Raw genomic sequence first — 12,699 nt, 5'->3', positions numbered from 1 at the left:
GCGTAGCGCAAAGCAAACATCTGTAACGGATTAAATAACATAATAACGGAACGACTTTCCCCTTTCTTATTCAGATCCGCACGCCACGCTCGCTACATTACCCCGCTTTAATTAACGTGTTTACGCGAGGAAGTAATAAGAACCCAGCGACCGAGTTGTAAAATCCAGGAAGTACGTGCGCAGTTTTCTTTTGGGAAATATGTTGTCCATGGAAGGTAATCTAAAGGACATGACGAGCAAGAGGAAGTTCCATTCGGGATAAACATAATCGAGGTCGAGAGTTTAGGATCGAAACATTCGCGTACTCCAAATTCCAAACGCGTTAAGCTGTATCAATATTCGAAATCAACGAAGATAATGCGGTCGCATAAGCTTCAATACGTAAACCTAACTCACAGTTATATCTAGTCTGTCATGTCTATGCTCGCGTTATTAATAATACAAGAATTATTTTCCTAACGCATCCAGGATTTTATTACCCAATTTGAGGTCGTATTAAATTCTTTGGTAAAGTATTCTTACGAACTTGGTCATGTAAAATTATTATTTTTTTGTCAGAAAATTTACTTTATAATAAATGTGATTTATGTCAAGAGTGTTGTTGGAAAATCTATCATAGTACTCTATGTGTTCAATGAAATTGATTCGTCGAGAATGAAAGAAAAACACAATTGCACAATACTTTCTTTACAAACATACGTTGCAAGCTATTTAACCATCAAGAAGAATTCCAGCTACAGTTAGGTATATGCGCTAAAATAATTAAAAGACTGCAATTACTGAAAATTTCGAAATAGTGAATATAATAAATGCCAGTGAAGAAAAAAACGCTGTTGGCCAAATATAGCAAGACACTTACTTTGAAAGCATTGGATACTTCAGCGAACAATAAAATTAATTAAGTAGCTATTCCTTTAAGAGTTTCGAGCAGCGTAACGAATAAAGGACGATATGCAATTAATATAACGCTAATGGAATTAAATTTAGCAGGAACATGCAGAGGAACTTTGATACTGATTAAAGTAAAAGATATTGACGTTGGAATCATAATGAAACGATGTTGGTCGTGTAGAAGAAACGGTCGACTGTGATATTTTTACGAAAGTTTGAGATTTTTTTCTGAAAGACACATACATATATTTTATTAAGTTAATTGACCAAATTTGATAAGTACACATTGCTCGATGTTAAACATAAAAAAAAAAAATAAAATTGTTAATCAAGAAGTTTTTAACGACGAAGTAAAGGTCGTTTTTTATAACATAGTTCGAGATGACTAATACTGTTTGAAACTGAGGTCATCCGGAATAATCCGAAAAAATTTAGTTAAATATATTAGTTTGAAATACATTTGACCACCTAAAGCAAAATTATCAAGTTTCGCACAGAAGTCCATTTCGAAACTCCATTTTTCAACAAGTAGACTATCATGTCATACAAAAGCTCACAAAACATAAAGTAGATGGGTTCAATGGTTTTCGAGATATCGTGGTGACCGATTAGATAAAAACGACTTCAAGAAAAACGCATTTAAAGTTTCGAGTCCAGCTTACATAAGCTCTATGATACCTATATACGAAGTCGAATATCTTCGCGAACTTCAAGCGAACTTACTAGAAATTTTCGGGGATTATTTCAACCATCGTATACCTTAAAAAACCGTAAAAAAGAAATCGAAAATCTCAAGATTCCTGACTGAGCATGCCCTCTTCAGAAATCGCTTCTGAGCGATACTCGTTGTTAATAAGGGCAAATAACGCCTCGACCAGAACCCTCCGGCGCTCGTCGCCGTTATTCTCGTCGAAATAACCGTTTACTATACCACACTTTGCGTTACATTTACCGTGAACTCGTTCGGTTCCTTGCTGCCGCGCAACACGTGAACGCGTCACGTGATCGACCGCTCCAGATTCAAACGCGGAACCACCGCCGTACCACATGAGAAACGGACATCGTTACGTCGTGCGTTGGCGGCGATATGCGAGCTATCGACATATCGACAGCGCATCTCACCAACATTCAACAACGTCGAGTGACTCGAACGAAAGTCGATTCACCGCGAAACCCGAAGTAACATGCATAGAATCGCAGACGTAGAAGTGTAGATTAATCGAGTCCTATCGAAGGGGTTTCGTAATGGCAACTAGAAGGGTCAGTGTACGATTAAAGACCTTCAAACCGCAGGGAAGGTTAGGAGCCCGCGCTCCAGAAACGTCAGGCCCTGCAGCGATGTCACGAGACCTTCAACCATGTGCACCGCGGGATTCGAGAGCGTCTTTGAGAAATTTGGAGCGGGATTCTTATCGTGATGAAGATTTCATATGTTGAATGAGAAAGGAACATTTGTTCAATGTAGGAAACATTGGGTATTGTGTAGGAAAATAAGATGTTTCGTGATAAATAAACAGGAAGTCTGTGAAATGTTCTATAGAAATGAAAAATTGTTTGAATGAAATTGAAGAATAAAGAAAATTAAAGAATGGTGGTCTATACCGTGCGAGGTCGATTGATAGAATTAAAAATGACTCTAACACTTCAAGATCGAACGAATTGTTATCCATGTAATGAATCGCTTAAGTGCTAAATATTTTTTTTTTTATTATTTACGGTGCTAGAGGAGAAAGCGTTCTGCTCTTTTTTGCAACTCGAGAATGAAAAGTAAGAGTAATAATTGTATCGAGGGTGACTTACCTTGGTGTCCCGCGACGTGTGATAGTAGTAAACAAAGGCGAACATCCACGCGCATGACAGGAGCAACACGATTTTCACATTTCGCCGCATCTCTGCCGTGTTCGTTGCCACTCTCGCCCCTCGGGTTTGCGTAACGATGATCACTTCTTCCTGGTCGCGTCCGTCTTTCACGAGTCTTCTCTCGTTCTCTTAAAACGGAGCACGCACACCCGCGGCCGACAGCGCACTTCAACACCGTGGAAGGTCACCACCAACGCGAACGTACCGGCAGCCGAAGCCATACTGTCCGGCTCCGACGCGAACGGCGGCTACGCGACGCTTCTCGAGGGGAAACTTCACGTTCCCCCCGCGAGACGACGCCTTCGTCGTAGCTGCGACGCCCACCGACTGAATTGGCGCCGAACTTTGAACTTACGCGACGCTAGTTCCCGTCGAATCAGATTCGCCGCTCCCCCTCGAGATATACACTACCGCTGAAACATATTCGAACACTTGCGAAATACATATGTATTAGCGTTGCATGAAAAGTTATTTAAGTACTTAAGGGAGGAAAAAGTTTAGGACTAGATGTTTTTAGTGATTCGTATGAATTTTTTACCAAGGTAGGAATATATAAATATAATTTAGTGAAACTTTGGGAACATTTTATACATATATTCGAGTAAATATTGTAATTTTTTGGAAGTACTTTCTTTGAAAATATGGAAGATATCAGCTGCCACCCTTCGGAAGTCAACCAACACTCGTAGCTGTTTTGCGTACATCCTGGAGGGCACAGTTTTCACCTGAAATCAATACGGATTTAAATTTAATTAAAGACATATCTTTCTTCTATAAGAACCTACATTCGGAGTAATATCATTGTTTAAAGTATCTTTTTATTGCTCTTTCGTTTAAACAACTCTGAAAATGCAATATTCAATTTTTTAGAGGAGATTTAAGTTCATATAGAAGAGAGATATGTCTTCAAAGTAAATTTAAATTCCTATTGATTTCAGATGAAAACTGTGCCCTCCAGAATGTACGCAAAACATCTACGTTTGATGGCGAATGGTGACAGCTGGCAATCTTCCATATTTCCCGAGGAAATATTTCCAAAAAAAATATGCATTATTTACTTGAATATATGAATAAAATGTTCTGCAAGTTTCGGTAAATTATATACATTCTTCCTTGCTAAAAAAACTCATGCAAATCACTAAATGTACATAGTCCTAAACCTATTTCTCCCCTTAAGGTAGTGATCAAAATCGACTTTTATTAGTTTTTTTACGAAATATCTAACGTTTTAAATAAAAAATGACGTATGCGAAACTTACCAATACTACACTAAAATTAAATACGGGATTCATTGGAGTGTCTGGTCACTGGACGTAATCAGGTAGCAAACGACTAGATTATAAAGCCAGCACTCTATAATCACAGATCAATATTAGTTAAATTAATGTTAAACTAAAACATGTCATTAATTTACAATGACATTAATATTTAAATATAGACATCTATTTCAGCTGGTTGACGTTACATTCGTAGAACCAATGAACCAATTGATCTATAAAGATTTCTCTCACATTTAAAACTTAAAAATTTGATGACAAATCAAATTTCTTCATTTGATCGACGATTATTATAATAGATTATTGGTAGAACCCAGAGAAAAGCAGGTTATTCTTAAACCATGATACATTCTTCCAACAAAATCTTACCTCGATACCTTAAATTGAAATTTTTTAATAGACCCTGTTTAAGAAAGTAATCCAAACGATTGAATCAAAACCAATACATAATTACAAAGTTTCAACACTCCAACAAATAAAAATTGTAGAAAAAATGATGAACGTCAAATATCTAATGAAAAATATAAGCTTTCTACTCGTAGATGTGACGAATAAAGAAAAGAATTTCCATCAACAAGAGAGAAGTATATATATCCCTTTTTTGACATAAAATATTACGGGTCAAAATTGACCCTGCATAGCAGGCTAGACACATCACGTTACGTGCAATATAACGGGTGTAACCGATATGGGGCGGACTACGATAAGCATCCCAAATACGCCCACTTCCAAACGAAGATATGCTTCGTTCCTGATCATTTGATGCAGTCAACGACGAACTCTCAACGCTACAGGGTCGTCTAAAGCAACCCCACTGGCAATGTCGCAGTAAAATTCGATCGAACCGTTTGGTACTGTCGTCTGCGATGGCTACAAGACCGCTATGGTTGCTGCTAACTTACCTGGGACTCTGTGCGGCGTGGATGGACGAGAGGTGCGATCCTTCTCGCGATACTTACGGAAACGCAATTTCCGCTGATCTCATCTACCACTAAAATAAAAAATGAAAAAACGAGGAGAAGAAAAAACGAAGAAGATAGAAGCTCCAGGTTGTAATGTCTAGCAACGTAACTTTAATCTATTTACTTCCAGGCCCGTGTTGGAGTCCCGAGACGGACACCTCTTCATTTCCGCCGCCAAGGACAGAAATATCACCCTTAAAATTGTGGGGGACGGTCACGTGAACGTCAACGAAATTAATTTGCTTCGCGTCGCGTCCGCGGTAACTGATACGATTTTGGACTCTCGATCGTGGTTGCGGAAACGAATGGCGATTGATGGAATGTAATTGGTGCGATTTTAGGCGCAAAACGCGACGCATTTGATCGAGAGATGGAAAACTGGATATCTAGCAGAAGTGGAATCGAGTTTGCAACGATTGACGCAAATCGTGGAAGGGCCGGATGGATTGGAACGAAGAATGGCCATGTTTAGAGGATTCGTAGAATTGAACAATACGGTTCAACCCACGTGGCGCAATCAGGCGAGTATCCGAAAAATATTTTGAAAGATCCATTCCGTTATTTATTAAAGTGTGTAACCATATACAATAGTTATTACACTCAAAGTTCTTTTTAAATATTTCCGTTCCTGTTATGATTACTTTGTCTTACATGACTCTTGCATTGTTTTAATACTATTCTCATATTTGCGGGGACCTGCTAACCCTCCTCTAGCTCGGGTACCTCGGGATTGCCAAACCCGTACTGTAGCTGCGTACACGCATGCTACAACCCCTGAGTACTCTGAAAAATATTCCAGAAAAATTATTACAAGGTGGAGCCATTGCAAGAGTATTCAAATATTTAAAGAGGTTCTTCTTCTAGATGCATCTCAAGACTAGACAAAGTTGCAATAGAAACATACAATTTATTTCAAACTAGTCTAATATATCAAACTAGTCTAATATATTCCTTTTTTAAAGTTAATGCTTGACATAACGTACCTTATAATAATTTCAATAAACCAAATCAAATTCTTATTTTAGTTTCTTAGAAAGCATTTTAACAAGATTATTTCCAGAGTCTCACGGGGATCGCCATGAAAGTTCGTGTGCTCTCCAATCGAGTGCGTATAAAAGTATTAATTGGCTGTGCACGTGTAACGAGGAAGTACTTATAGAAATTTCCGTAGGTGCGCCGATTGGAGGCGAAAGTGAGAACGGTCGAGACAAAGTTGAGGGAGGACGACTGTACCAGCAACCCTTGTCAGAACGGTGGCACGTGTCAAGACCTTTACGAAGGCTACCGCTGTCACTGTCCATCCAACTGGGAGGTGAATAACGAAAGATCGAATTCGTTAAAACTTTTGCCTTTCCATATTATCAATTATTAACATTACAGGGGCCAAACTGTATGACTGACGTGAACGAATGCGTGAGATTTCTGGGAACAGACCTTGGATGTCAAAACGGAGCTACCTGTATCAACCAGCCAGGATCATACAGGTTCCAACTTTTTTTTAACAGTACATGACTACTGTGTCTTTCCTAAAATAATTATAAATTATTAACCCTTTGCAGTCAGCGTCATCTCGTTGCAAAATGTTCGAACAGGAATCGCATTACATAAAATAGTGTAACTTTGGAAACGTGTCTTTTTTGGTATTATTAGACTTGATTATAGATTTGTATAGCTTTCTTGAAGCGTGGACACCACTGCAAACATAAATCCTTTATCCTTTGTTACTAACAAAATTTGTTAGATCCAAGTGCAAAGGATTAATATCATAGAAATAATGCAGATTTCATTCCAGTTTTCAAAACAATATCTAATGTTCAATTCAAGTCGAAGTTCCTACACGAATGGTTCTCTTTAAAATAAACTTTTAGCTCATTTACAAAATTAATACCTCTTACAATAACATTCCATGAGTTACAGACATTTTTATAGAAGAAATAAATAGAATTTCCTAATATCGTATTTCATTAGCATACTGCAATCATTAGGTTACGTTTCATTAATTTACATTTTAGGCCTACAAAGGCCTATTTTAATTTTACGACTACAAAGACAAGTCGTAAAAGTATCTGTAGAACATCAGACATTGCTCTGAAGACCCCTCACAATTACTGTTTCCGACTTATCAACAATTCGACCTCAATTTACCACGACAGATGCGACTGCACTTCAGGGTGGTACGGCATTCACTGCACAAGGAAGGTTTCCGCCTGTAACACACAGAATTCCGACGAGCTATGCGGCCATGGCGTCTGTGTGAGCAAAACTGGGTCTCCTCTGGGCTACACCTGTATCTGCGACCAAGTACGCTCACAATTAACGTCTCCTAGAAATAATTACTTCTCCATTTTCCTTCCCTCTCTCACCTGAGACTTCTATTCCCCTCAGGGTTGGGAGCCTGAGGGCACGAACCCAGCATGCATCAAGGACGTGGACGAATGCGCTGGAAACCATCGACCTTGTTCGGTGAACCCTTGGGTAGCCTGTCGAAACGCTCCTGGCACGTTCTTCTGCGACTCGTGTCCTCGAGGTTACACAGGAAATGGTTACTACTGCAGCGACATCGACGAGTGTCTGGTCGACAACGGTGGTTGCAGCACATCACCTTCTGTGCAATGTATCAACACTATGGTGAGGACTATAAACAATTCCTCAGTTTTTGAAGGATTCATTGAAGTAGGTAGAGTAGGTAGTGTAGGTAGACGATGATTCGTATTTCTCTTTGTGCTGTCACTGATTCTAGCTATACATAGGTGAGAAGATACTCGTAGATGAAATATGGTTAACGCGTTGTACGAAATCGATAGGAAATCGTGTAACAAGAGTACCATCATTATTTTACCAAACATCTTAAATTTTCGTATTTCAATCGTGGTGGTCGAAGATGAGTAATTAAATGACTTGCCCACAGAAGTAATATATTAATTACTAGCTGTGCCCCGCGGTTTCACTCGCGTGGAATACTATTCTTATTCTATACAACCACTTTTCACCCCTACAGGGGTTGAATTTTTTAAGATGCAGAAATAGGTGTTTGACCACAAATAAAATATTCCTCGTTCAAACTTTGCAAAACCTTTTTACCCTCTTAAGGGTTGAATTTCAAAATATCCTTTCTTATTCCTTGTATAGGACTGTACTAGGACTATATTCTAGGTCCAAAGGTTTAGCCTGGTCATGAATATGTCAGTGAGTCAGGGCTTTTATTTTTATACATATATATATATATATAGAAGATTAGCTATACATGATTGCATATGCACTTACTAATCATTTAAGCAATCAAAATGACAATTTTCGCTATTTATAATACAGTGTAAGTGCTGTAGTCAGAAAAATGAGATTCTGACGTGTAGCAAAACGAGAGTCTCTAGATGTGGCGCATTCCCACCAGAGGATCACTCAATTTTTAAGACTGTACCACGAACAGGGTTCGAGAATGTGCGGGCCGTGTCCAACAGGATACCGTGGCGACGGTGTAACGTGCACTTACGTGGGTAGTTGCGCGATCAACAACGGTGGCTGTCACCCTTACGCGAGGTGCGTCGAGAATGCAGCACTTACGAGCGCCTACGTGTTGTGCCGTTGTCCAGCTGGTTACGTGGGCGATGGAATGGGTCCAAATGGTTGTCAGCCGATAACTGACGTGTCCGTTGGCACAGCCTGCGCCAGTAATCCCTGCGTCCACGGCAGGTGTATCCCTGGAGCCACTGAGCACACCTACAGATGCCAATGCAATCCAGGTTACGTTGGTAAATGTTCAGCAACATTGATACAGGCTCGCTACTTTTTTCTTGCCGCGTGACGTCTTGCAAGCGACTCGGTCTGTATTTTAGGGACCACGTGCAGTGACACAGCGGACCCATGTTCGCCAAATCCCTGCAAAAACAATGGGGTCTGCGTAGTTTCCAATGGCGCCGCGACTTGCGACTGTCCGTCGACGTACACAGGGGACAGATGCCAGACAGCGCGACAAATGTGCGGGGGCATGTCGAGGAATCCCGTAGGACATCTGGAGTTCCCCGTCGGTGGAAGCACGGTTTACCAACACGGGTTGAGCTGTGCTTGGGTTCTGATGACCAACAGTTCGCTCGTCTTAAACGTCACGTTTACTAAGTTCAATGTCGAAGACTCTACCGACTGCAAGTACGACTTCCTGCAGGTACGACGATAAAACGGTTGTCGTTGTTAATCCTTTTCTGGATTTTAGAGTTCAGTCCCATAGGTAGACTGTGTTGGAACTGTTGCATTGACGTATACTGAAGTGTATATAATAATTAACATAAAACCAACCGGTGCTCATTTGTAACTATTTCTACCGTGATGGAACAAGTGGCTAGTCTTAAAAACACTTTTTTCAAATTAAATGTAAAAATATGTTACGTGGAACTGAATTGAATAATGCATGAAACAATTGTATATAATTCATATATCGTTTGTAAGAAATATAAACTAAAGTTTGAAAACGGTCATCGGACCGGTCGTGGTAGAATTAGCTTTTTATAACGTCGTACGACGCTGACATCCTTTATTCTTCGAGTCTAATTTCGAGTTCAATCTTATACGTGGTCTTCTAGAGTCATTGCAATGGCTATTATGCAGTTAAGGACATCTTTCTTGATCTTCATCAAAAGTTTGTACAATGCGTTTCAGATACACGACGGGAGAAACGCTGGCAGCCAAAATCTGGGAAGGTTTTGCGGCAACAAGTTGCCCAACGGAAACGGGATTATCCTGTCCACCCACAACGTGTTGTACCTCTGGTTCCACTCGGACAGCAGCATATCTCACGAAGGATTTGCTTTTCATTGGACAAGCGTCGAGCCTACCTGCGGAGGTGTTCTAATGGACGATTACGGCACGATAAGCTCCCCAGGTTCACCGGGAAGGTATCCACCGAACAGAGACTGCTACTGGACGATCTCCGTCCAACCGTCAAAGAGAATACAGTTTCACTTTGGTCAGTTGATGCTGGAGGAGCATCCGACGTGCGAGAACGACTACCTGGAGGTACGTGTTCTACGAAAGTAAACGTACTCTATCGAAATGTACCGTTATCGTTGGCAGAGTTCACCAGATACTCCAAAGTGCGCAGAAAATATTAGTCTCGAATTTATACGCAGATCCTTGGAGGTGAGGAAGAACGACTTGCTCTTTACTGCAATCACACGCGTCCACCGCCTCTCATCACGCCCACCTGGGTAGCTATGCTTCATTTCCATTCCGACGGCGCTGGCCAGGATGCTGGTTTCCAGATTCACTACTCCTATGTCGAAGGTAACTCAAGTCGAATAGACATGCTACGTTTTGGTAATATTGTACTAGAAATCGTTTAATTTCGTAATAGTAAACAACAGAAACGTGTGATAGGAAACACGGATAATTATTTTTGCTCACGTACTAATGTAATTTAATTGTTAGGGTTAACTTGAACTAAAAATAGTATGGAAAAAATTTAAAAATGTTTAAATAGTGTAGTTTTCGAGGAAATCTGTTCTTTCTTTATGTGCATAAATAAGGACGTCCTAAACGATGGTGTCGGTAACTTTGAAATTTTGTGTCCTCGATTGTGGAGGTCAGATCTGAAAGGATTAACTCTAGTCAACTTTCCTTAGAGATACTGTAATAGCGAACGTACGTAATAACGTGAAAATAGGGGAGCAGCTGGTACAATAAAATCATAGTTCGAAACCTAATGCTTTCGTTTCTTGAACGATTGATGCAATGGGCACAGTCTATAGTCACGCTGTAATTGTTCTCCCAGGAATACCAGGTTGCGGCGGTGTGTACACTAACCCCACAGGCGTAATCAACTCTCCCGCGCACAAGGGCAGGTATCAGGAGAACTTGGAGTGCGACTGGAAGATACAGATGCCCCACGGGCAACGTATTCAGATAACCTGGACGAAGTTCGACCTCGAGCACTCCACCACGTGTCGCTACGACTATGTCAAGGTACCATCCACCGCGAGGAGCTATGAATTTTGTGCCACTTTACGCAACACTTGGGATTAAACTCCTCTCTAAATTGAATTACAATGGTAGCTTGAGAATTTACTAGAAATACTAATTCGCTAACTTAATCTGAATTCCATCCAGGAGCATTCTCTCCAGCTTTTCGATCTATGTTCGTAGCACCATTGAACAAAACTATTTTTCACTGTTTCTACGATAATCATACTTGGTCGCACGTAATGTTTTCTCGTGAGGATTACTTATCATTTGCTTCGATTACTAATTCATTCCTGAATGCGTGCTATCAGAGACCAACTTCTTTATAAAAGTATATGATTTTCAGAAACTGTATGGAAACAGAAATTCATTTGAATCTGTGAGATCAAGAACCTCTAACTTCTGTGGTATTACTTTTCCATAAACTCTGGCAACTCACTCTGAATCTAATCCAAGGGCATTCAGTCCTCCAGTATACGTTCACAATTTCTGACACGTCTTGAGCCTGCTCTTTGGAGAAGACTTCTAGTTATTGTTTTTCTCAGATTTTCGACGGCGAAACCACTCAAGCCCCATTGCTTGGACGATTCTGCGGTTCGACGATGCCACCCACGATCAAATCGAACTCGAACGTGATACTGGTGATCTTCAAGTCCGACTGGACGATCGACGGGGACGGTTTCAGTTTAACCTACGATGTTCTTTGCGGCGGTGTGTTCACCGAGGATTCGGGGATTCTTCAGTCAGAGATGTACCCGTTATCGTACCACCGTTCCGGAACCTGCTATTACGAAATCATGCAACCCCCAGGGAAGAGAATCGTGTTGACTATGATGGATATGGACATCGAGGGCTTCTCGTTCCCAGACTGTTACTTCGATTACCTGGAGATTTTCGACGGCGACAACGAGAACAGTACCAAGCTCACGACTCTCTGCGGCCCTGAGGAGAACATGCCCACGGAACCGTTTTACTCGACCTTCAACTACATGCTTCTGAAATTTACCTCCGACTTAAGTGTCCAAGGTCGAGGCTTCCAGGCGAATTACACCACGATTGACAACAGTGCGTATATGTCGAGTAATCTGACACTTGCTGCGAGTACTTGTCTCTTCGCGGTGTTTATCTTTGCTACTGATTCTCTTTGTTATTGAATTTACACTTCAAGATCGCGTCCTCCGAGAAATTTCAACAGCATCGCTATTTTCTTATTTTTGGACATGGTTTTGTCGTTGCAATCTTGCGATTGTAGAAAAGTGGAAAAAAATGACTGAAAAAGGACACCTTTTGAAACTCAAAATTAATCCTTTGCACTCCAAAAGCAATTTGGCTATATGCAGGTAGTCAACTCCGAGATCCGTTTTCTTAGATTTCCGAGTTATGGAATGCCCATGTAAAACTCTTTGCAGTTTGTTAAATTGTACGATTTTTTTTTAGAATTTTACATTTTTATTAACCAAACATAATCATACAAAAAATAATAGTTTAATGGAAATATTGTCCTTTATTTAATTATTTATATGAAGTTGATAGAAACAAATAATGAAAAACTAACGTATTTTTTAACGTTATTGCTTAAGAATATTGATCTTATAACTAATTGAAATTAGACAAACATCGCTTATTAAAACTTGATGATAAATTGTAGGCAGTGACATCGACCGTAGAAATAGAACGCCTTGTAGTGCCTGGGTAGTACAGGTGGCCTTAGGAGTGCAAAGGGTTAAATTAATTTTCGTATAGCTTGAGTGCTAGCTCTT

General features: G+C 40.3%; 3 protein-coding genes across 4 annotated transcripts in view; 2 read left to right on the top strand and 1 right to left on the bottom strand.

Moving 5' to 3' along the window:
• The window catches only part of LOC128889737 (polypeptide N-acetylgalactosaminyltransferase 2), a 286,331-nt gene extending 283,066 nt beyond the window's left edge, over positions 1–3,265 (bottom strand). For both annotated transcript variants that reach the window (XM_054147657.1, XM_054147658.1), the window contains exon 1: positions 2,692–3,265. In XM_054147657.1, coding sequence (XP_054003632.1) covers positions 2,692–2,781 — 90 coding nt within the window. In that variant the 5' untranslated portion in view covers positions 2,782–3,265. The remainder of the gene's footprint in view (positions 1–2,691) is intronic.
• Positions 3,266–4,487: 1,222 nt separating this feature from the next.
• LOC128889584 (uncharacterized) lies at positions 4,488–5,535 on the top strand. The gene is made up of 3 exons (XM_054147307.1): positions 4,488–4,962; positions 5,121–5,250; positions 5,332–5,535. The coding sequence occupies exons 1-3, from the start codon at positions 4,895–4,897 to the stop codon at positions 5,533–5,535; spliced, it is 402 nt and encodes a 133-aa protein (XP_054003282.1). The 5' UTR covers positions 4,488–4,894.
• A 529-nt stretch (positions 5,536–6,064) lies between these two features.
• The window catches only part of LOC128889258 (cubilin), a 30,273-nt gene continuing 23,638 nt past the window's right edge, over positions 6,065–12,699 (top strand). Inside the window, exons 1-11 of the mRNA XM_054146700.1 lie at positions 6,065–6,095; positions 6,162–6,302; positions 6,371–6,474; positions 7,144–7,291; positions 7,376–7,618; positions 8,418–8,739; positions 8,824–9,149; positions 9,641–9,997; positions 10,111–10,264; positions 10,752–10,942; positions 11,485–12,004. Of these exons, the coding sequence (XP_054002675.1) occupies positions 6,069–6,095; positions 6,162–6,302; positions 6,371–6,474; positions 7,144–7,291; positions 7,376–7,618; positions 8,418–8,739; positions 8,824–9,149; positions 9,641–9,997; positions 10,111–10,264; positions 10,752–10,942; positions 11,485–12,004 (2,533 nt within the window). The 5' untranslated portion in view covers positions 6,065–6,068. The remainder of the gene's footprint in view (positions 6,096–6,161; positions 6,303–6,370; positions 6,475–7,143; positions 7,292–7,375; positions 7,619–8,417; positions 8,740–8,823; positions 9,150–9,640; positions 9,998–10,110; positions 10,265–10,751; positions 10,943–11,484; positions 12,005–12,699) is intronic.

This window comes from Hylaeus anthracinus, unplaced genomic scaffold (assembly GCF_026225885.1).
Source record: "Hylaeus anthracinus isolate JK02 unplaced genomic scaffold, UHH_iyHylAnth1.0_haploid 11997, whole genome shotgun sequence".
Classification (NCBI taxonomy): Eukaryota; Metazoa; Arthropoda; class Insecta; order Hymenoptera; family Colletidae; genus Hylaeus; species Hylaeus anthracinus.
Note: the sequence above shows the minus strand (reverse complement) of the source record. Positions and strands in the feature narration are given on the sequence as shown.

Excerpts from the sequence above, each read along its gene's own strand:
- LOC128889584 (XM_054147307.1), top strand. The coding sequence starts at position 4,895 with ATGGCTACAAGACCGCTATGGTTGCTGCTAACTTACCTGGGACTCTGT. Across the intron at positions 4,963-5,120 it reads GCGGCGTGGATGGACGAGAG|GCCCGTGTTGGAGTCCCGAG; the intron begins GTGCGATCCTTC and ends ATTTACTTCCAG. Across the intron at positions 5,251-5,331 it reads TGCTTCGCGTCGCGTCCGCG|GCGCAAAACGCGACGCATTT; the intron begins GTAACTGATACG and ends GTGCGATTTTAG.